The following is a 25,556-nucleotide window of genomic DNA, read 5'->3' on the forward strand; positions in this document are numbered from 1 at the left end:
CAATCTCACTTGATGGATTTTGGACTTCTCAAGTCATCAAAGACCAAAGCCCTGGTGGCTAGTGATGAGCACAAATCAGGTCAAGGAGGGAAAAGCAACAACAACAACAAGCAGTGGAAGCAGAAATCACAACCTGAGACACAACAATCCTCCTCTCAACAAGGCAATTCTTCTTCCAACAAGAAGGGAAGTAATGACAAGAAGGACAATCTTTTTTGTTCATACTGCAAAAAGCCAAATCATGACGAGCATCATTGCAAGACAAAAAGAATCAATGAGTTGGAAAACCTACTCAGGAAGAACAAGATTCAAGTGCCAGGTACTTCCAAGGATTCAACTCCAACCTCTTCAAAGGGTAAAGGTCAAGCACTTATGGCTAACACAAGTTCTTCTTCAGAATGGATACTTGACTCAGGTGCCTCTTATCATATAGGTTCTTCAAAGGAAGACTTTTCTTCATTGAAGCAGTCAAAGGTACCACACATCTTTGTGGGAGATGATACTAAAATGGAAGTTGAAGGGAAAGGACATGTGGAAATGGAAAATGGGGAATTCAAAGATGTTCTCTACGTTCCAAACCTTAGCTCCAATCTCCTATCAGTTTACCAAATCACTCACCTTGGAGATGGTCATAAAGTTGAGTTCCTTCCAGATTTAGTGATGATGTGAAGTCTTAGAGATGATTAATTGGTTGCAGTGGGGAAAGTCAATGATGACAGGAGGCTTTATTCCTTCTCCCACTTTGTGCCTAAGTCTCCTTCTCAAGCCTTGTTGACTCACTCACATTCACACATTACATTATGGCATGAGCGGTTTGGTCACCTTGACTTCTGCTCTCTTCAGCAACTTTGCTCTAAACATATGGTCAAAGGTGTACCTAATATCAACTTTTCTAAGGGAGAATGTTCATCTTGCTCAGTGGCTATGAATCTCAAGGAGAAGTATGATAAAGAGAAGTCTTCTCGAGCTCCAGTTGTTCTTCAGTTAGTTCACATGGTTTTAGCAAGACCATTTGCAGTGACTTCAGTCAGCCAAGGCCGCTATATCCTCACATTTGTTGATGACTTTTCAAGATTCACTTGGGTCTACTTCCTTCATCATAAGAATGAAGTGGTTCATAAGCTTCAAGACTTTAAGACTGATGTTGAACACAAGTCAAGAAAAGCCATCAAGGTACTAAGGGTGGACAATGAGAACAGATATGTTGACAGAAGACTTAAGAACTTTTGCAGGATTGAGGGGATTGATCTTCAGAACTCACCAGCATTCAATCCGCATAAGACAGATGTTGCAACAATGAGGATTAGGACTCTCAAGACCATGGCAAGTTGCCTGATTAAGGCCAAGTCTCTCGATCCTACATTAGAAGTTGAAGCCATTAGTAGTGCTACTCACATACTTAATAGGTCTCCTCATAATGCCTTAGATGGGAAGACTCCTTTCGAGGCACGGTGCAGTAGAAAACCAGTTGTGAGTCACCTTAGAGTCTTCGGTTGTCCAACTTGGGCAAACCTATCTTCCAGGAGTTGCAAGGCACCGACACCTAGGCCTTGTACCTTCATTGGTTATGAAGACAAAGCAAAGGCTTACAGACTTATGGATCCTGAGACACATGAAATATTTGTGGAGAAGGATGTCCACTTTGAGGAAAGTTCACCCAGCTTATCCTCTACTCCTCTTTGCACATCATACATAGTGGAAACTGATAGTGACCAGAGCGATAGTGCTTCAACAGGTTCAGACATGTGGGGTTCTATCGACAGTTGCAGTGAGAGGTCACATCAGTCTAGTCCACATGCTTACATTGCCATAGTGAAAGGTCCAACACAGCATGGTACATCTCATCTTCCAGCTCCAGCTTCAGTTGACTTGGGAGACAGACTTGAGGATTCACATATTCTCATTGATGAAGTTGATCCTTCTACAATTGTTGCGAGGGCTCACTCTGACCCTCATGTCCATTCTCTACATAATCAATCTTCATAGGTTGGTGTGATTATGGATCCTTATGAACAGCAATTAGTGGAGGTCTCTTTGTCAGTAGAGGAGACAAATGGTTCAGTAGAACCGGTTCAACAGACATCCTTGCCAGATTTGCATTCTTATTTTCAGCACCGTTGGAAGGGGTGAACACTAGCATCAACACAAGGATACTTCAGCAAGTTTCAGGGCCACCGTACATCTTCAGGAGTGTACCTTTGCCTGTGTTTCTTCCAAAGGGGAGGAACACCATTCTGCATTCTTGGACCAGCTTCTTCATTGGAGCGACTTTCACTTGTCGGCATTCTTCTTTGGGGGGGGAAGCCTATTCTATCTCTCTTCCTTCTCTCCTTCTCTTATGTATATACTAGATGTATGTCGTAATGGGGGGGTCTTGATTACTCCATCCATCGATGCATCCTTATTTATCTCTCTTTTTGGGGGAGGGTTTTTCCCATGAGGTTTTCCCTCTTTCTCCGCTTTACGATAGATTGCAATTTCATTATGTACATGGGTACCTAATATGGCCTAGTAGCCGGAACCCATTATGCATCTTCATCCTAGTTTCGTAAGCTTAAGGGCATTCCCCTAAGTTGCACTTAAGGGGGGGTGTTGGTGTAAATAAGTATTTACTTATTACAGTTAAGTTTACTTAGGTTAATGCATTATATTAATATTTATTTATTAGTCACCTAGGAGTATGTGCACTCTTGTGAGTTGTCATGATGACATCATAAGGGTCCACAACTCTTTTAAGCACATGTTGTCTACAACACAGGAATCTTCTACACACATATGACACTTTGTCATTCTTATCCATTCATCTAGAATGTTGGATAAGGTGCTTAGTTGTCTTATCTCCTAGTTGTTTCTAGAGACATTCTAGGTGCTTCCTGAAAGGCCTTTATATATAGGCACTCCTAGTGTACTCTTAACATGGCATATTGAATATATTGTCATTCTGATCATACTCTCTCTCTTGGCCTACAGTTGTGCTTGTGTTTGAGTTCTTAGTTCCTGGGTGAATTTTGCCCTTAGGCAAATTCTTATAAAAAAATATTCAAGTTTTGAAGTTACCTTCACAATCTCTTAGCTCTTTCAAAAAATAGGTCGTCAAAGACTATACATTCGACACCCTCTCCTTTAGGCTTCTTTGAATAAGTAGAGTTCAGCCATCGATGAACTAAGAATACTTTGAAAAATTAAGAAACTTCTTGCAAAACATGTGACACTCGATCTTCTATACTCCTCCCGTGGAAGTGTTATCAAGTGAAGAATCCAAGGGTGATTGTAGATATATTTTATGATCCTCCTTGCATCATCTGCAATTGATCTCACCCAATCTAATTTTCCTTTGTCCTCCAAAACATCAAAAACATGTAGGTGTCCAAAAAAGTGTACTATGTTTCTCTTGGAGGATTCTATTAGCTGCCACATATGTTGTTACATTATTGGTTATTATTTGCACCACATTTTCCAATCGCACCTCTATGACAACTTGCTCCAATATTAGAGGTGAAGTTTCTATAGCTTTCACCTTGTTAGAAGCATCCACCGGTTCTAAGAACACAGCATCATTCTTGCAAGAAATCAAAAAATTAATGATGGTAGGGTGTTTTCCACTCGTCCACCCAATGGAAAGAATGGTGCAGCCAAAATAATTCCATTCTTTTCTTTGCTCTTCCAGCACTTCTTTTACCCTATGAATTGCATTTGTGAGCAACCTACAAATACGAGGGCAAGTACAATGTAAACACTAAGAAATGGTGAATGCTTCTATCTCCAATTTTAAAATGTCTTCTATATTGCATGTTCGTTATTTATTATTCATCGATATTGTGTTAATCCTTCATTAGTTAAACGATGAAAACTATTCAATTAGTTACTAACTTTCGTCCTATAATCCCCATCACGTACTATCCATTTGTCTTTGTCCACTTGTCTAATTAAATTATCACATTGATTGTTTAATTTTTAGGGGGAAACAAGCATTAATTTCTCCCCATTTCCTAATTTCTCATCTTGGTAAATAAATTATATTTGCCTACCCCCTTCATACCTTTCCTCCACAATTAATTAAATATTTAAATCAATTGGCTAATTTCCAAATTGTGAGGGAGTTAATAACATTCCCCTCATTCATTAACTATTATCATAGCTCCTAATTTATCTCCAAAACCATTTTTCCTTTTGTGTCATAATCCCACTAATTTCTCCTATGACATTCCCCCTAATTTCTCTCCAATCCCACTTTTCCTTCTTGTGTCATAATCCCACTAACTTCCCCTATGACACCTTCCCCTTATTTTTCCACTAATTCATGTCCTCTAATTTCTTCACTTTCCAAATCACTCATCAACTTGTCATTTTCCAAATTTGGTTTCCTAATGCCATTATGACCATTGATCGGTCTTCAATCTTGGCTGTCAATTTTGAGTTTCAACATAAGTGACTTGAGGATATGTATTGAAGTAGTTATTTTCAAAAAGACACCAACAATGAATAGTTGTGGCTCAGGCAAGAGCCTACAAAACAACGGTAAATTGTGAGCCTCTCATCAGGGAGGCCTTGGGTTCGAGTTTACTCAAGTTTAACACATAAAAATAATTAATCTCAACAAATAATAATAAAATAATAAATAATCTAGGCTGGGGCCCATTACCTATTAAAAAAAATAGTTGTGGCTCTTTCAAAGGGAAAAATAATGAAAAGGCGTGACTCCTCCCTTATATCGGAAGATATAAAAGGGGCAAGGATTAATTTGAAATGAGTATCCAAAAGGATTGAGGAAATAAAAAGGAAATTTCAGAATCAAGAAAGGAGGAACCAGAATACAGATCTGAATTAAGTAAAAAGTGCAGATCTGTTTCTGAAAGGTTGTCCCTTTCAAAGAGCAGAAATAATAATGAGTTGCACTCTCTCAAGGGTGCTAATCGTAAAAGTTTGTCTTTCACCAACGAACACTTACAGTAAAAAGGTGTGACCTCTCCCTCACATTGAAGGATATAAGGGAAGAAGATTCATTCAAAAAAAGGGGGCAGATCAGATCAAATAAGAAATGAAATATAATGTCCCCTTTCAAGACATCAATATTTTCTAGAAGTTAGCCTACAACTTTGGTCCTTGTAGGCTAATGGTGATCAGGGGACACTTTTGAGGGTGTTCTATGGCTCTGCAACTAATCTTTTGGTGCTTACATCAGAATTCTTTAGCAGTGTCCTAGTTTATTTGTGGTGTGCCTTCCAAGGATCATTCAAGACACTTTGATTCATGCTTACTATTTTAAGTCACTTGGATGTTTTGCTCATACTTAATTGTAATATCCGCCCCTAATGATAAAATATAACTAAAAGAATATATATATATATATATATATATATATATGTAACAATTTGATAAAAATATATATTAAGATAATTGAACAATAAAAAGATAATTATCTAAAATAAATTACACTTTAATGAATTGATATAAATAAACCAATGTTTATATCAAACACCAAATCAAATAATCAAATAGAAATATCAAGGAATTATTTGATGATCATTAGTAAGTACTAATGTATGAATGATTTAAATAATCAAATAATAAATCAAACATTATATTACCTAAATCTCTAAAGGCATTAAAAGCGGTGATTCTATTTACTAAATCACAAGCCAAACATCGTGACCTTTTACATGCCGGTTAAGAGCAATATATCATTGCGCAAATTGTTCATGGAGAGTGGGGAAAAAAACTTAAGAAGAATTTACCTAAGTGACATCTTTATAATAAGCAGCAGCAAATGAAATAAATTAAGGAAACATGGTGGAAGTAGTGATGCGGATACCCGGGCAAGTTTAGAGATGTATTAAAAAAGAAGAGAACAACCATAAAAACTTGCCAAGGACGAATTACTATAGGCAATAGATATACAAGAGGAAATAAATAAATAGTCCCAACTCACCCGTCAACTAAGCAAAGACCACACCATAAGTATGGGAAGTAAAGGATAGAGTGAGGTAATGAAAGGGAGGCCAAGTCAGCAATAATAAGACAAATAAACCTTTTAATGAGGAGGGCAATAGAAAAAGGGAGCCACATGAAAGACTTTAAGGTAAAAATAAAAGGTATGTCTCTTTTTAAAGCTGAAAATATATAGATTATGTCGAGTATTATTTCATTTGTATATTAAAATAATAAAAAGGTTCAATAATGTTGGATTATAATTTACTATTAGAAGAATTAGAGAATTTGATAATTGATTAAGGAATATAGTGTATAATATTGTATATAGCTATACTAGTCATAGTAGTTCTATATATATATATATATATATATATATATATATATAGATTTATTTTTTATTTTATTTTTTAAAGGTATAATTATATTTATTAAAGAATGGTATTTAGAAATTTGAGTGGGTTAATTTGCACAAATATGTCAATACATTTTCTAATGGAAGAAGTAAATTATTCAGTGCTCATAGTGCAAGTACAGGAAGTGAGGTCCTCATATAAATGGCTATTGTACCAGTGCGAGAGATGAGTAACCTGTATGAATGGCTAGATGAGTAATAAATGGAACCTCATAGTGCTAGTGCAAGAAGTGAGATCCTCGTATGGATGGCTATCATGCCAATGCAAGAGATGAGTAACCCTATATGAATGGCTAGATGAGAAATGGCCAGAATATTCTGATGACATCAACATATGCATGTGTGATTGGCCTTGGATAGAGGATGTCCCGTCCAAGAAGAATCTTAAGGGGTGTGCTCCCGGGAAGATGACAAGGTAGCTATGAGCTAGAAAGCCTGATCTAGGGACGTCCTTAAGATTGGGGTTAAATTAGAGAGTAGAATAGTATAATTAGATTGTTATTATTATGACTTTAACAATGATTTTACAGGTATTACTTGTTCCTAGATGACCCTAATAGTGGAGACATTACACTCTTTCAAGAGTGCTAATGGTAAAAGGTTGTGTCCTTCGCCAAAGAGTATTTACAATAAAAAGGTGTGACCTCTCCCTCGCATTGAGGGATATAAAGGGAAGAAGATTCATTCAAAGAAAGGGGGCAAATCAGATCAAATAAGAAATGAAATATAATGTCCCCTTTCAAGACATCATTTTTTTCTAGAAGTTAGCCTCAAGGGACACTTTTGAGGATGTTCTATGGCTCTGTAGCTGATCTTATGGTGCTTACTTCAGAATTCTTTAGCAGTGTCCTAGTTTATTTGTGGTGTGCCTTCCAAGGATCGTTCAAGACACTTTGATTCATGCTTACTATTTTAAATAAGTTAGTTGGATGTTTAGTTCATACTTAATATTTATAGTAAGTCAACAGAGTGGTCAAATGGCACCGTACCTATATACGGGAAAGTGTATGCATTGTTCTTAGTTGATGTTGGCAATTAAAAGGGATTTAATGATTTAAGTTAAATTATTAAATTATACTACTAATTATATTAAGTGACTTTATGATATGAGAACACAGGGGGTTAAAGTGTTTTTAAGTCACTGTCCAAAGTGACTTTATATTGGTGCCTAGGGAGTGATAAGGCTTTAAATAGTTCAATAAAGTGTCCTATGGAGATAGATGCCAATATAGGAATATATAAGGGTGAATATGTAATAATTCGTTAACACAGTTTATCTTAATTTAAAACTATATAAGGGGTTATTTTATTATTATTACCAATTGCAAGTATATATGAAAATTAAAGAGGTGGAAAATTAAATGGGTTTTCCATAAAGTTATAAAAGGGCCCAATTGGAGCTTATTTGCATGTACTTGACTTGGTTATTTTCTCTTTGAGGAGTTTAAGAGCTTTGGCTTTCATTTACTGAAAATTGAAGACGAAAAGCATCCGAGTTTCTGAATGGTTTGGACAGAAAAACAAATCTATTTTTGGTGTGGATTCATTCAAAATTCACCATTGACTATATTTGTAGGTTTTACACCATTTGGAGCTTCAACTAGCTAGGGTTTGAAAGAAGGAAATCATATTAGCTAAGGTTTTAAGTTTATTTGCAGGTGGAAGACATTGCTTCGAATGCAGAAATTTATTTTCCAAGTTTTTCATAATACCATGGATAGATAGGTTTTGGCATGAGTTTTGTGAAGGATTTTGAAGATTTCTTGGATGTTGAAGGCTTGCTACAATGGTGTGAACAGTGGCATGAACAGCGCTTGCAGCAAGTTTAGATTTGTTTGAGAAAGGGGTTTATAGTATTTCACAGAAAAGTTGAGCATAGGGTTTGAGTGCTTAATTTGGAGTTCCTAGCACTAACCTTTGGAGGTGATCTAAGGAGCTATTTCAGACATTTGGGACAGACTCAACCTTATTTCAGTTATGCCGAAATCAGATTTATATTCAGTTCATAATCAGTGTTATAAACAGCATCAATGCCTTTTTATTGGCAATTATGCACCGTAACTTTGAAGGCAAAATCCGATATGTCATTGTATTGAAACTCGTTGAATTCGGAAAGAAAGTCTTGCCATTCAGAACTATATCAGATGTCTAATTTTAATTCCAGTCCATAAACTTGTTGTTATTTCATATGTTAAATATTTCTGTAATTTATCAAGGCAAATTATCTATGCATTGAAAACTCACTGAATCATAGTTGGAAAACTCACTCAGCAACAACTCACCAACCCCCAAAAATTTTATTTGGGAAAAAAATCAGCCAGTTTTTCAAAAAGACTCCAGAAAAACTCGAGAACCTAAACTGCTTAAATTACTTTTTTTTTGCAAACTTCAACGAGAATATGCATGTAATGAGTTAATTAAAGAGAATACAAAAGAAACAAGTAGAGTTTAGATATATATAAATGCATAGTGGCTAAAAAATCGCATTCTAATGGAGAATGTTGATGGCAGGAAGCAAAATAATAAATAGTTTCTGTTAAACTAGAAGTAAATATATCATAACAATCACATCTTCCTCTTCCCAACTCTACCAGCATATTGTAATTCTCTGTTTTATATAATATATATAGGCTTTTTGCAAAAGTTTAAAAAATTAAAAATTAAAAATATTTTTTTAAAAATTTTAAGAAAAGAGTTTTTTTGAAAAACTTGAAATTTTTTTACAAAAACTCGGCAATTAATCGACGATTTTTCACAAAAAGTCATATTTTTTCTCTAGCCGAGTCGCAATTGAATCTGGAAAAAACTTATCGGTTAGAAAAACTTGGTGATTAGTAGAAACTCGCTGATTTTTAGGTGATTATGCCAACCATAGTTCAAAATCTCATTCTCTACCACTTATCAGCAAGGCAAAAAAAAAAATTCTCACAAATATCGGAGATAAATCGGTAAGTTCTCGAAATCAGGAATTTTTAAAATGACTTAAATTTAATTTAAAATGCATTTTTTTGCAAAATTCAATACAGAGATGCATCTAATGAGTCAGTAAATGAGTAAACAAACCAAACAAGCTGATCTAGATATTATATAAATGCAATACATAACAAAATCTCATCCTCATGTGGAATGTCGATGACTAACAGCCATAGTTAAAGACTCTTAAGTTTGAAGCAAACTAAACATAGCAAATTGTCATTGTAAAAAGATAAACAAATGCAAATGTCAAGTACAATATAAAATTAGTCTACATCTTACTCTTCCTCTTCCCAATAGCTCTAGTAAAAACTATGGAAGTGGGAAGGGGTCTTGCCCTAGAGTCCACTATGGCTATGGTTGTAGTTGTGTCTCAATATCCATCCTAGATGTAGCTGATGTTGACGCTAGCAATGACTCCTCATCTTCTATATCCTCACTCTTAGTGTCCCAAGTGTCCTCACTCTCACTGCCCTCCTCTTAAATGTCATCCAATATCGGTGCAAAACCACCTTCTTTTGAATCAATATTTTCTTCAAAAATCTCTTTGAATCCACTTCAAATCCACTTGCAATAAATCTACAAGGCCACTAAATGGTATCTCGTTGGGCTGCTCATGAGATTTTTTCAACTTCTCAAGAGAGGTATCCCACTTCTCGGCGAGAAGTTTCAAACTTCTCAGCTGAGATTTTGGCGCGAAAAACTTGTATTTTCTCACCACTCCAAACTTCTCGCAAGAAGTTGATTTATTGGCCACTTATTGGCACTATTTTGAACTATGATGTCAACTATGCACTGAATACATACACTACAACTCTGAAAATTGCATTAGAAATCAGAAAATCAGATTGTATGCCACTTGTCTGAAAATTTGTCAAATAACCAGAAGTGAAAAATTCAGGTCAGAATAAGGGTGGGATTTCCAATGAAATAAACAACAGATTCAAATACATATAATGTGGTATCGAAATGTATGCATGATACTGGAATTTGGATTATATGACAACCATGCTTAATTTCATTGCTATGCATATACATTTGTAAAACATGATAGACTATAATTAATGGCCCAGTCCTTAATAATCTGCTAATGCCTTCATAAGGATGGGAGACTTGTGTAGGGAGAGGTGGAATAGTTCCTTACAAGACGGGTAAGTCTCAAGATGGGGTAAGGACATATATTTATGAAGCCTTGAGGAAGAAGCCCCAAGATTGGTATGAACATGTGTTCCTGAAACCTTGGGGAGGCCTGCTTCTAGATGTTTCCAAGTGTCCTAGCATAGTAATTTCACCATCCTCCATTAGAGTTAGAGATGTAGCGAGGAAAAACCCTAAAAATGATTGTTTATTTATTACATTACGAAGGATCAGAACTATGATTTATAATTGGTGAAAATATATGGTCTAGTGAGCTGTGGCATTTACATCTATTAATAATAGTGCAATCAGAATTATATCAGTTTATTTATACACACACACACATTCTCATTATACATGAGATATTAGAATGCTCATAGCCTAATCCTTAATCACTTTCTATTGCCCCCTAAGAGGATAGGTTAGTTTTGTTGGGTAGAGAACAATTCCTCACAAGGTAGGTGAATCCCAAGATAGGATATGAACAGGGTCCTAAAGCCTTGAGGGAATCTACTTGTAACATGGTTTCCAAGCCCCCTGTAACAAGTAATTCCAGATCCTCCCATAGGAGAGATGTAAGGAATTGGGGCTTATGTAAACTGTCAAATGTATTATGAATCTTTAATTGTTTCCTAATTTAATTTGATTTAAATCAATACTGGTGTATATTAATAATTGCGAATTGGCAGCCTCCTAGTAGGGAACATTACAAAGACAGTAAATTGCCATTTCCAAAAGCAATCCAAACCCTAGTTGGGAAGTCTAGGGTAAATGAAGTAAAGTCCCAGTTGGGGACATTATATTCTAATTCATAAAAAAGAGATAGCAATTGCTCGGCTGGCCAATACAATGGCAGGAAGGGAAATCACCAAACCCATTAAACAATATTTCTATTGCTTTCTATTTATTTGGTGTAATATCTATTTTGCAAAAAAGTTTTTTCCTGGTTAGCGTGACTTCATTTTAATCAATTGAAGATCTGGCTGAAAATTTCCCTTCCACAATCTCCTTTCTGTTGAAATGTGTGTTCAATTCTAGTTAATAGAATAACATTCTTTGCAGCACCACCTTATCCAAAATTTTGAAGTTACAGATTGCTATTTTATGGATACAATTTTATATCATTAACTATGCGGAAAAATGAGAAGAAATGAACAGGTGAGAAACTCTTTTGCTATCATTGAACCGTCTATTGACATAAACAACATGAATTAATGTTGAAACCTAAAAGAAAATGAAATTCATCATTATGTACCAGGTAAAAGGAAAGGCTCAGGGAGCTTTAACATTTTTCCAAGCCAGTTGAGGACTATAGCTTCAAGCTCAGTTGCAGCAGGAGATGTTATCCAGCTAAAACCAACAATATTAAAACCACCACTTAACATTTCCCCTAGAAGCCCAGCAGTGCTGCTATTTGAAGGATAAAAGGAAAAAAAATTGGGGCTCTGCCAATGGGTAATCCCAGGTATGATCTTATTCTGAACATCTGCAACACTCACATGAAAAGATCAGACGAAGAAATTCTGTATGTATTGAGTTACAAAATATTCAAGAAAATATTAACAGTACTGTCTCAAAACAAAGCACTCATTAAGAAATAGAAGAATGACAAATAAACTAACAAATGCCAATAATGTAAAACGTTAATAAAATTAGCCACATCACCAGTTAGAACATCCTCCAATGTTTCAGGGTATTCTGGAGCATTATCAGGTATGAGTGTTTGCAAATATCCAGGCTGTAAGAACGACAGATTACCCCTCTTAGAATTGCAAAACACTTGCTTTCTCATGTCATTATTTATTTTCTAAGACCATGGTTTAATACATCAAATATATTGAACAACAAATAAATTAAGAATCATTAATAAATTTCTCAGATCAGAACATTGCAAAACCTTTCACAAATAGAAGAAAGCAAAATCTACCAATTAATATCCAATTCTCTGACATGTCCGTCCAGAGCCTGTTTGCAACTTTCAGCTACAAAAACAGAATGTCCTACAAACATCAAATAACCTTAAAAAGCAGTCTATGAGGAGCCTAAGACATTAAATGCCCAGAGCCTGTTTATGCACTACATGTATTCATGTGCATGTGTGTGTATACTAGATGCTTTGTAAGATATGTGTATTCACATATATGCTTCACAGCTTAAATTTGTGTGCATACTTCATGTTGGCATGTGCCAAGCGTATGCTTCATGATTAATTAAATTAAATGCTTAATGCAAAAAGTGTATTCTTGTTCCATGACTCGTGTGCATTCATGTGTATGATTCATGCCTTATGTGTATTACTTCATGTCTTATGTAATTGTTTCATGCCCTACGTCATGTGTATTTGCACTATCCCTACTCCTAATAGGATATAAAGAAATAATAGTTAAAAATATAAATATCAGAGATAAAATTAAAAGATAAAATAATATTAAAGAAACAACTTCATAAAGTAGTCGAATATCTCCTTATGAAAGGATATTCAAAAGTATGATTACCTTATGCTATGTGACGTTGTTAATTAATATAATCCAGAGCAGACATAAATCATGCAGAAAAGACAGGGATCTGCTCACAACAATCCCCTTAAGCAACAATGAAGATGTTGAGAGTGTTGACTTGGTGGTCAGCACCTCCTTGGAGATTTGTGTCGTAGACCTGGGTAAGTCTCAGCATTTGTATCGGGCATTAACAGTTCGAGATTTTGGTGCAACGGCAAATGCTACCTACAATTGGTATCAAAGACCTTGGGTCATAGGTTCAAGTCTCCCTTCAGTTTGAGTTGAAGGCTCAGTTGGTGCTGAGTAGGAGATTGTTGAGAGTGTTGACTTGGTGCTCAGCAATTTGTTAGAGATTTGTGTTGTGGATCCGGGTAAGTCTCGGCATTTGTATCAGGCATTAACAGTTCAAGCTTTTGGTGCAACGGCAAATGCTACCTACAGAAGATAGCTATATTTTTTATACAAAGATCAGACTAAATGATAATTAAAATCCTTTCGATGAAGTGCTGATTTGTGATTTGTCTCTTAAGAATAGCAATTAATATTAGAATAAGCAAAAATGAATGGTCAATAATCCAAAAAATGATTTTATGGTGAATTTGAATATCAAATAGCCATTTAATCAATACAAAGATGACATATTGGCACTGACTACTTAAGAGACTAATCAAATGTTAAGGAGAAGTCATTAGAATCCTACAATATTAAATATAAGGAGGTACGGTTATGAGACATGTTTTGGGAATGCAACCCTTACCATTATGACATGTATAAGATGTAGTTCGACTCATGGAAGAAAGTGTACGGAAACATTGAAGTTTCAAAACAATAATAAGCTCTGAGCTGGAATTACAGAACATCGTAATACATTAAAGTCAATCCGCATTCTGTATATAGATACTATCACCAAATATTAATTGATATCATTATAGATCACAGGTACCTTGCTGCACCCCTGTCCTGGGTATGTACCAAAACTGGGAATCATTTAATTAGTAATACTAAGTAATATATATACTGAAAATTATTATTAATTCAATAATAAGTAACAGATATTGAAAGTTATCATTTAATTAAGATACAAAGTAAAGTATACACTAGCATATGAATGCTATGACTTATTATTATTTTTGTATTTGAGGAGGGAAGTTAAGGATGAAATTAGGGAGAGGCTACGGTAAATTTCAATCAATAGGCTATTCCCAAAATAGGGTGGGGATCAGCAACCCTGAACACCTTGAGGGCATCGTACCAAGAAAGGATTAAGGGCTTGGATCTGTAAACTTTGAGGGAAAGCCTATTGAGGGTTGGTGCCAAAGCAACCTGATTACATCCAAAGCATCCTTCCTAAACTCAAAAATAATAATAAGGTAAGCATAAACTTAGTAATCATGGAGAATTAGATCTCTATATTTTGTTAATGATCGAATGTATTGCTTTCTTACTCGTGTAAATTAAAATGAATCCTATTAAAATTTGAATGAATCTATGTCTAACTGGCCTAAGCTTGCTAGAAGACATTACAATTGGTATCAGAGCATGATCCTGCCATCTTGTGGGGTACAAAATTATGCTAACGAAAATGAATCCTACTTACAAATAATATCAATAAGACTAGAATTATAATATATAGTTATATGTCATATGAATATATATTTATAATGTTGCCATACAAGCAATATTGATATAACCTATCCCTTAATCTCTTGTTGTAGCCCCGGGAGTTGATAGTTGGTATTGTGTAGGGAAAGGTAGAGTAAATCCTCACAAGATAAGAGAATTCCAAGATTGGTAAGGATATGTAATTCCAATGCCTTGAGGGAAACCCCAAGACAGGTACAAACATGCAGTCCCAATGCCTTAAGGAAGCCTATTTGTGTCAAGCGCCCTACAAAAAGTAAATCCACACTCTCTATAGGGTTCAGTTAGGAAAGATGTAAGGAATCAAGGCATAAATATGTTTAACTATCCTGTATGTATTATGAAATTATTCATCGAGTTTCTAAGTTGAATCAATTTGGTGGCATAATAATGGGCATATGTTGCCTATATTTTATGTATGCTTGTGTCTTCATACACTTATGTGTAAACTCTGTGTATGCTTCATGTTTTCATGCATTAATGTGTATACTTTGTGCATGCTTTGTGTCTTCATGCATTAGTGTGTATTCTTTGTGTATACCTTGTGTCTTCACATACTCATGCATATGTTTTCAAGTGTATGCTCTATTTGATTTGATCTAAAATAAAAAAATAATCCAAGAGAGATAAATCCAAGACATACTATCATACAAATAGGATTTTGGCCAAATTTGATTGGTGCCATTATAAGATGATCTAAGATCGTCTCTCTAGAAAATAACAAAACTTGTCTTAAGTTAACAAAATGTCAATATCAAAATAATGAGGAAATATTGAATTGCTTGAGGACAAGCAATTTTGAGGATGGTAGGACCATAATATCCCTCTTCCTAATAATAGGATATAAATAAATTATAATAAAAAAAGATAAATATCAAAGATATAATTAAAAGATAAAATAATAATAAAGAAATGGCATCCATCATAAAGCAGTTAAATATCTCCTTATGAAAGGACATCCAAAAGTATGATTACCTTATGTTGTGTGACATTGTTAATTAATATAATCCAGAGTAGACATAAATCATGTAGCAAAGACAATGATCTGCTCACATAAACCCCTTTAGCCACCAATGAAGATAGTTATATTCTTTAAACAATCATCAAACTAAATGATAATTAAAATCCTTTTGATGGAGTGTTCGTTCATGATTCGTCTATTAAGAATGCCAAATAATATTAGAATAAGCAACAACGAATGGTCAATAACCGAAGAAAAGAATGATTGTATGGTGAATTTGAATATCAAACAGCTATCTAATCAATATAGAGATGACATATTGACACCGACTACTTAAGAGAGTCTTCATATCACAACCGAAGGTCTCGTCAATTTCCAAAAATAAGTCTTCATATTTCAAAACACGTGACTCCTCACATGACACGTCTCTTCATATAATATTATCATAAATATTTTCTTCAGCTGTTGACAACTTGACACAATATAGAAGTATTTTCTCAATAGCAAAATCAGAGGTAAAGATCTCTATCACAATTACAATCTTCAATAGTCTAGATGTGTGCTTTATATTCCATGTGTATTTATGCGTTTGCCTCATGTTTTCAACATGATTAATTCATTAATTTATGATGCTGCCCGCCTTACATCTCAAATGTGCCTCACATCATGTTTGATATGTTTCAACATGTTTATTCCACAAGCATTTTAAGAGTACTTGTAATGTTTCAACTAACCACAATCTCGCACTCAAAATAAAAAGGGTGCATGGCTTAGAATATCAAGATTCTCTTTCTGAAAACATAAAGTAACATCAGGCACAAGTGCATAGGTCCGTCATATGTTTCATTGTTATGATCTAAGTTCAATAGTAATCTGTCATATATTTTTAGAATCATGCGTGATGCCAAACTGTCATTATGAACAATCTGACCTGACAACTCTTTAATGGTATAGGAAAGTTAAAGCTCACAAACCAAAAAAAATTGCTCTGGGAAGCTACAAAATATGACCAGTACATAGGTATCCATTGCTAGAACACCATATAGTGTATAAACCATTTGAATTATATGAACTCATACTATAAGTTCATGGTAACATGATGCAAGAGCATCAAGCTTGGATTTTTGTGGACCTTATGGTTTACACGATTGGAGATGTGTTCGAGGCATACTAGGCAACCTTGTCCTAAGTGCGCATAGAATTTGGAGTTATCATCTTGGAGTTAGAGTCGTTTTGGTGACTGTTGGTCGCATGTTCCTAATTTACTAGCAAACTTTGGAGATTGTATTCATGAGCTTTGATTAGTGGGAGTTGGCGTGTGCGCTCTTGGATTTGGATCGTTGGATGGCACATGGACTTATGTCTAAGTGTGCATATTCTTATGTAGTCGTATGAGTTAGTTAGTTATTGTAAACTTGGGGCCTGTCCTAAGTATTTAATTTATGTTATGTATTTAATGTATGTAACCAAGCCAACTTGTGGCTTGAGGGTGTATTTAATGTGGGTATTTATTTAATGTCTATTATGCTAGGCCGACTTGTGGCTTGGTTTAGTATAAGTAGAGGGTCTTGTGGAGTCTAGAGTCATTATCATCATTCATCATGGAGAAGAGGAGTAGTTGAGAGAAGCAAAGTGTAGCAAAGCTAGTAGCTAAGTGTGGGTTTAGGAAACAAGAAGGTTGCTTAGTGGCTTGCGAGCACGAGTTGAGATTCTTCTTGGAGTTCTCTACCACGTTGCGGATCTGGGCTAGCTAGGATTTGGATCTTGCAGAATTACTATTGTAATTGCTTATGTATTTGGTCATAACCCAATAAGTCTTACAACTGGGCATATTGGATGTAAATTTTATGATTTTATTATGAGAGTTGGCATTATTTGGATCTAAAACTTTGTGTTATTGTTATTCTTCTGCTGTGTCATTATTTGTTGAGGGCTACGACATCTCCTCTAGGGATTCTCCTACCTTGCATTGCACCAAGTGGTATCAAAGCGAAGGTTGGATCTGGATGATTTGTCGCAGAGGGTTTGCGAAAATCTTGGAAGATGCCTCCAAGAAGATTGGACCCTGGAATGATTGCAGATCTTTATAATAAAATGGAGACGAGGATTAATGAGACGATTGCTCGGGTGGACGTTGCTTGGTCTAAATGAGTTGAGGAACAGAAGAAGGAAGTTTTATGCTACTGGAGTTGGAGTCTACCGATCCAAAAGCGAGTTGTCTAGCCGGTTAGAAGACTTGTTCGACAGAGAAGAGGGCATGGCAAGGTTGAGATGGAAGTTGGTTTTGTTGATCAGTTTGAGGAGTCTGATGCGAAATCTGTAGACCAACTTGTACTTGTTGCTAAAGAGGTTCCTAATCTTGTTGATGTTGGGATGGAGATTGGTTTTCATGATCAGTTGGTTGGATCTGACATGGAAATTGTAGAGCATCTTATTGTGGATGATGAGATTGTTGATTATGGCAATTTACATATGGATGAGGATTTGGATATGGTTGCTGATATGGATCTGCATTCATATCTGGCTGCTGAGATGATTGAGGAAATACTAGTTACTGCTGATATGGTTGATATGGATGTTGCTACTTATGTGGAGTTGGATGTTGCTGATGTGGTTGGGGATCTATATGATACTGTGGATCTGTGTTCCTGATTTGCCCAAGTTATAGGGATTATTAGCAAAGCATTATATTCAGTTTGCTCTTGGGAGTGAGCATGTTTATTGGGTTGCTGAGATTCATATGATTCTAATGTTTGTATAGATGAAGCATAGATGGTTGAGTTTTAGATTTGTTCTCTTATCCTTGATGGATTCGAAGCCTTTTGGTGAAGATGAAGTTGGTTGTGGAGATTTCTTTGGGCATCAAAGTATGGGACATGCTTTTCTATCTACTCGAGGAGTCTGATGCAGGAGCATCGAGCTTGGATTTTTGTGGACCTTATGGTTTGCATGATTGGGGATGTGTTTGAGGCATATTGGGCAACCTTGTCCTAAGTGCGCATAGAATTTGGAGTTATCATCTTGGAGTTAGAGTCGTTTTGGTGACTGTTGGTCACCTGTTCCTAATTTACTGGCAGACTTTAGAGATTGTATTTGTGAGCTTTGATCCATGAGAGTTGGTGTGCATGCTCTTCGATTTGGATTGTTGGATGGCACATAGACCTATGTGTAAGTGCGTGTATTCTTATGTAGTCTTATGAGTTAGTTATGCATTGTAAACTTGGGGTCTGTGCTAAGTATTTAATTTATGTCATGTATTTAATGTTTGTGGCTTGAGGTTTTATTTAATGTGTTATTTATTTAATGTCTACTATCCTAGGCCAACTTGTGGCTTGGTTTAGTATAAGTAGAGGGTCTTGTGGTGTCTAGAATCATTATCATCATTCATCATAGAGAAGAGGAGTAGCTGTGAGGAGAGAAGTGTAGCAGAGCTAGTAGCTAAGTGTGGACTTGGGAAACAAGAAGGTTGCTTGGTGGCTTGCGAGCACGAGTTGAGATTCTTCTTGGAGTTCTCTACTAGGTTGTGGATCTAGGCTAGCTAGGGTTTGGATCTTGTGAGACCTTGCAAAATTACTATTGTAATTGCTTATGTATTTGGCCGTAACCCGGAAAGCCTTACATCTGCGCATATTGAATGTAAATTTTATGATTCTATTATGAGAGTTGGCATTATTTCGATCTAAATCTTTGCATTATTGTTATTCTTCTACTATGTGATTATTTGTTGGGGACTAGGACATCTTCTTTGGGGATTCTCCTACCTTGCACTGCATCATTAAAAAACCTCCGCAAATCCCATCCTCAAAACCAAAATGGACAGAACTATTAATTGAGATAAAAGGTCAATGCGCACAAACCTCAATGAACTAGCCACTTATATATGCCAAGGACTTGAAAAGGGAACAAGAGATTCCCAGAAATAACAAGATATCATAGTCTAAGACTTATTCGAATAATATCATATTGAATGAATAATTCAGCTTTAAGATGTACATCCAATAGCTCTCAGTACTAAAGGTTTGACCTTTTGTTCGACAAAGGGATCTGATTTCCCAAAGCATAACTTTGTCAACCATAAACAGTACTTATCAGCTCACAAGCTGCTGCTCATACATAGTGAAACACCACAAGATCGTGTGTTCAGAATACAAAGATTGATTTAACAAAGTAATCTGTCTATGCTTTTATGCAGTTAAACTCCTAACTATTAACAATAATGTACAACCACCATAAAAACCATGGGAATCAGTGAACAAATTCAGAACAGCATATGGCCTCCATCTTAGAGTTGGCATTACCATTTCGCACTCTTAGCTGAATGTCTATTTCATGTATGATGGGTCAGTCATCAAAAGAACGAAAAAACTGAAGCACGCCTACGACAAGGGATTACTGAGTTCTCAAACAAGTTTATGACCCATATCAATCTGTGAAGAGATTCTGTGGTAGAGTAATGAGCAATCACCAACTAAAGAAGGAAGCATTCTTAATAGGACTGATGGTATCATCTTCTATGCATCACCATAATGTTTGCATCTAGGGAAGGAAGATGGCATTAAGAAAAAACCTCACCAATGAAGGTCATAGATGTGTGTCATGCTCCTAATCCTCATCTTAATATATAAATCGTTGCCCTAATATTAAGCAATATCTACAAAAGTAGGCAAGCATTGGGGCAACCTAAACCTTTACCAAGTGATGTGAAACAAGGGTTAGAGAAACATACAAACCATGCCGATTCTAGATTGTGTTCAAATTGCAACTAAAGTAATATCAAGTCGCACAACAATTATAAATTAGACCACATGATGATTCGACTATTGCTTGAGGACAAGCAATCTCAAGAAGGGAGGACTGTCATGTCTCCATTAAAAACATCAGATGCATACAATGAGGGTGTTTACCCTCGTGGGATAACAGAGATTAATTGCATACAGGAAATAAAGTATTTAACACAAAATGTAAAGAAAAAACAATAGTATTTATATTCATTGCTTTGTTACCATACACAAATGTATTATGTACAACCATGTCTTGATCAAAAGGAATAATGCATACATATAGTGTCTGAGGGGGTGCAGGCAAACCATCACACCCATGTAACTCCCTTGGGTAGACCAACTGACTAACTACCCAATTTCCTAACAACATCATCCCCCTCAAAAGAAAAGGTCGTCTCCTGATGACTTGCAAAATTCTCGGCAACAACGCCAAATGGTTACCCTTGTGGGGTAACAGAGATTAATTGCATACAAGAAATAAAGTATTTAACACAGAATGTAAAAAGAACACAATAGTGTTATATTCACTGCTTGGTTACCATACATAGATGTATTCAGTACAACCATGTCCCAATCAAAAGGCATAATGCGTACATATAGTGTCTGAGGGGGTGCGAGGCGAACAGTCGCACCCGTGTAACTCCCTTGGGTAGACCAACTATCTAACCACCCATTTTCCCGACAACAAAGGGTATGCTTGGAACCATTGAGATATCATATTGAACTAGACAACAACAAAGCATCAGATTTAAAACATGGGCAAATTAGTGGTGAAATTGGAAGTCAATATGCAGGTCTCTGATGTCCTAAACAATGAAAAAACAGTAACAAGTCATTTTAGAGTTTTGAAGACCACAAGGAAATCCAGAAGAGTGCTGACCTCTGTGAGAGTGGATGCAGAAAACAGCAATGTCGTACAGTGTGACTAAGATTGCTTTGCAACAAGAACAAACTAAACCAGCAAATCTTTAAGGAAAGGTGCATTTCAATAAGGAAAGGTGCACTTAAACACTTGCTAATATAGAGGTGTAATCTGTGGCTGAGGAATGTAATTACTATAATGGCTCAAGCAACAATTTACAAAATGACGTGTCCCTTATCTCTTCAAAGGGAATGACCCTAAGAGATTGAAAGATATATAGTCCAAACAAACACCATAGAGGAAGAAGGGAAAAGGATAACAGCACTTATAAAAGAGAAAATCAGATTGTTATAAGCATCAAACATAAGGAAGAAAAAGGAATACAATCAGCATTTATTATAATACAGAAATCAAATCAGCAAGTTATCAGCAAGCATTATGAATATACCTTCAGCAATATCATGTAACAACAGGAAACAGAAGACAATAAAGCAGACCCAAGGATCATGGTAAATAGCAGAATTATAATCAGATCATCAGCAAGCATTACGAATATATCTTGAGCAATATCATGTAACCACAGGAAACAGAAGACAATAGTCATGGTAAATAGCAGAGTTATAATCAGATCAGATTCTCAGGAATCTGGCTCAAACCTGTTGTAACCTTGTAACAATCTGAATATCGGTCTTGTGGTATTATCAACACCTGGGTATTATTGTCAATCAATTATTTTTATTGTGTTTATTTACGACTAGAAATAGATGCATGTATCGATAATCTGTTTGTGAACTTCCATCATTATAGAAGGAAGAAGGTGTAGGCAGAAGAGGGACTATGATGACTGTCAACTAGGTATGCACCCTAGATGGATGTCTATGTTACCTATCACCAGGGCCAAGAGAGCCAAAGTTCCACTCTTGGGCCTAGATAGTCCCTTTCGAATGTGACCTTGAAATATGAATATATGATAAGGTCATGAAAGTTTTTAACTTAATTATTTAATATCATCCCTCAAAATAAATCATAAGGCTAATATTATTTAATAAGTTTAAAGTGACTTTAGTGGTGAGTTGAGTGAAGATATAATGAAGTCACTTTACTTTTATTTTCCTAACTTCAAATCATATTAAAAATGAGAAATAAAAAGAAGAAAGAAAGGAAAGTGAAGAGGCATAGTAGAGGGAGAGTCAAAAGTCTCTGCAGTGGGTTATAAAAGGACAATGAGAGTTTCATTGAGATTATGCTTGCTTTATTAATTTCATTTGGAGGAGATCTCAGAGCTTCTTGTTTCAGTGTCAGAAATCTGAGGAAGGAAACCTTTAGGATTTCTTATGAATTGGACAGAAACCTAGTTCCAATTGAAGGTGTCAGCTAGGTATCCCAGGTTGCATTTTTACAGAGTATTTCAAATTTTTGAAATCTCCACATCAGAGACGAATTTGTAAACTTTTCAGGTTTATTTCTAGAATAAAGAACAATGAAAGCATTTTATATTTGCACTGGATCTGTGAAAAAAAGTTACTTTATTCTGAACAAATTATTAAAGTCAAATGGTGATTGATCTAAGTGATACATGGAACATGTCCGGGAGTTGATTAAAAAATAAGTAGGGCTTCTTACTAGTCGTATTAGTAAAGTCTGGTTTACGATGTGGTGGACTTCTTTGTTGATTGAAGACTGCCATCCACAGGAGGTAATCACATGTTCCTGGAAACAATCAGTTGTCTAGAAATTGTTCTTACAGTCAAGATGAACTGAAATGCGATGATGTTTGATCAGTATCTATATTTTCATACAGAGATATCAATGAACCCACTCTCTACTTTAGCAGAACTGTATTTGAATTTCCTCATTCTATTACCAACCAGCAGTACATCGTGAATGAATAAATGTAGCTAAGTAACGAGCCCACTCTCTATCATCAGTTTGTTGTTGACCTTCTTTATTGATGTATTAGGTTGAATAAACCATAGAAGCAGAAATCTGGAATGGATCAAAATTAATCCTTGATCGAACATTCTGTCGATTTATTCCCCCAAATGTCAGGGGTTTTTGGTTGACTTTGGCAAACAACTTTTTGTGGATTTTTTGGCAACTAATTGGCAAAATTGCCATTACTCCTTGCAAAAAAACACAATTAGTCCACGCAAGCTTTTTGCCAGGAAAAATCCTAAACCACGCCAAAAATTACCCAGTTTTTCTGTTTATTTTCTATGCCCTAAATCCCTAAACCCTAAACTCTGAATCTGATTTATTTTTAAAATCTGACTCCTCTTGTTTGCCAATTTATTCCCCAAATGATTTATGCTCCTATGATTAACAAACAGTATCTCAAACATCCCAAATGAACAATGTTATAACTGCAGATCTGAAACTCTGCATGCAAGGAGACTGTTTGATGAAATGTCTTTCAAGGAAACAACAATTTTACAGAGCAATTAGGTGTGGTATGCTGCAGTGGCCTGTTGTATAATAAAATCAGATCTGATATTCTGTTAGTTTCACTTTGCCACAGCAGTCTTTACAAGTTTAAAGAGTCCAGCAACACTTCTCTACACCACTATTGATAGTCCGAGGCTTGACTGATTTGTGGATAGGAAAGAATGTTGCATTAAGGATAAAAATTGCAAATTGGTTGAGACTTTTCATCTTTTAGCTTTACTTTCAGGTCTACCTTAATTCCAATTCATTCAAGTTCAGTCATTTTGTAATGAGAATAATATTGAAAAAATAATGCCATACACGCAAGAAAAACCTCCTCATGAAACACACAACAGCAGAATTTATTCATAATTAAGATTGGTACCAGTAGTGAGGTAGCAATGACAATGATGGAGTTCATCTAATAGTGCCATAGTTTAGTTGTGGCATTGTTGATGTTGCTACCAGGATTCAAACCACCACTACCCTTACTGATCTAGTATAGTTGAACCTTAGCATTATGCTAGTGGCATTCCTGTGTGACTATCTGGTCCATATATGGTCTACTTGCAAAGTCTATGCCTCTGTTGGACTGCTGTCCACACAGGTTGGACCGTTACACATGTTCATGTTGGGAAAGAATTTTGAACTGGTCCGCCCAAGCTGAAAATCCCACATTCTCCAAATAAAAGAAGAGAATAATTGAGATAATTTAAGCCATTAAATTAATATTACTGATAACATTTTTTCTGGCTACAAGCCATGTGAAAGGATTACCACGTTTAGTAAAACTCAAGTGGTCTTTCATCAGGATAGATTGATGTTATATCAAAAATTACATGCAACTTATGCTTGTTTTCATGAGAATTGAGCTCGTTGGTCTAGACTAATATCGAAACTAAAATGAAAATTTGAAGTTACCTGGACTTGGCTTCGCACGGGGAACTTGTGGATATCTCTGTAGTAGTCAGCAATAAAGTCTACCATTCTGTGAGCATTTTCTCTGAACTCCTCCACGTCAAATGCCCTCGTCAGGCTCCCATTTTCACTCCCTTCAGCGAAGCACCTTCCCCTGCAAGAAATCCGTACATACATTGTTAGTTCTCCATTCCATTGCATTCGTTTTCAATTTTAATTTCAGGCAGGCTTACATTGTGAGATTAAGCAAGAACGAAGTCGGAGGTTGTGCTGCTGATAAGGTAATACTGATACAATCCAATGAACTAGCAGAGGAAAAGATTACCAAATTTTTTACAGTCTTATTATTATTCTAAAATATAGAAAATAGCTCTCTACTCCTTGGCTCCTAGTCGAAGAGGTTTTGGGCATGCTTGTGTGTGGACTAAAACTTGTTTGTGAATGACCTCCATCAAAAAATATATATAGAAAATAGATTTAAAATCTTGTTAAAATTTGTAATGTACCGAGATATTTTAATTGTTTTTTTGTTATTTTTCACTAGTCTTCCACTCCCACTAAATGGCAACGTCTATAAAGTACCTAAAATTGTTCATTTAATTAATTATTAATTAATTCAATATTTAAAATTAAACAATTTAAAATTATAATAAAATGAATTTAACATTACAATAAATGGGGAATTTCAGAGGGCGTAGACAATGGTCCCTTTGATTATGTTTTCTTGTTTCTATCATATCTAAATTCATTTATAATAATTGATTAATAGTTAATATGGAATAAAACTAGCCAAACTTGGAAACGGCAGAGCGATTCCAACCATTTCGTGGCTTCTTTCTCTCAGTTTTAGTTAATGCTGACTAGGATTTATATTTTTAATAGTGTTTCTTAAATTTAATAGAAAGTGGTTCCTGCGATGGGCATCAAATTCGCTGGAGGAAGTTCAAAGCGAAGGAGAGGGCTCATAAGGTTTATATATGTATAATTATTAAAAATTAGATATTGAAAAAAAATACTA

General features: G+C 35.5%; 1 protein-coding gene across 10 annotated transcripts in view; it reads right to left on the reverse strand.

Annotated features, from left to right (window-relative positions):
• The window catches only part of LOC149556311 (tyrosine decarboxylase 2-like), a 178,777-nt gene extending 153,806 nt beyond the window's left edge, over nt 1–24,971 (reverse strand). For 7 of the 10 annotated variants that reach the window (XM_089830550.1, XM_089830551.1, XM_089830554.1 and 4 more), the window contains exons 1-3: nt 24,542–24,764; nt 12,119–12,191; nt 11,709–11,939 (exon numbers count right to left, since the gene is read on the reverse strand). In XM_089830550.1, coding sequence (XP_089686676.1) covers nt 11,709–11,939; nt 12,119–12,191; nt 24,542–24,739 — 502 coding nt within the window. In that variant the 5' untranslated portion in view covers nt 24,740–24,764. The other 3 variants (XM_089830555.1, XM_089830552.1, XM_089830557.1) reach the window with 2 other exon arrangements.
• Between the last annotated feature and the right edge of the window lie 585 nt (nt 24,972–25,556).

This window comes from Cupressus sempervirens, chromosome 5 (assembly GCF_028749045.1).
Source record: "Cupressus sempervirens isolate cs-2001-9-10 chromosome 5, ASM2874904v1, whole genome shotgun sequence".
In the NCBI taxonomy this organism is placed as follows: domain Eukaryota; kingdom Viridiplantae; phylum Streptophyta; class Pinopsida; order Cupressales; family Cupressaceae; genus Cupressus; species Cupressus sempervirens.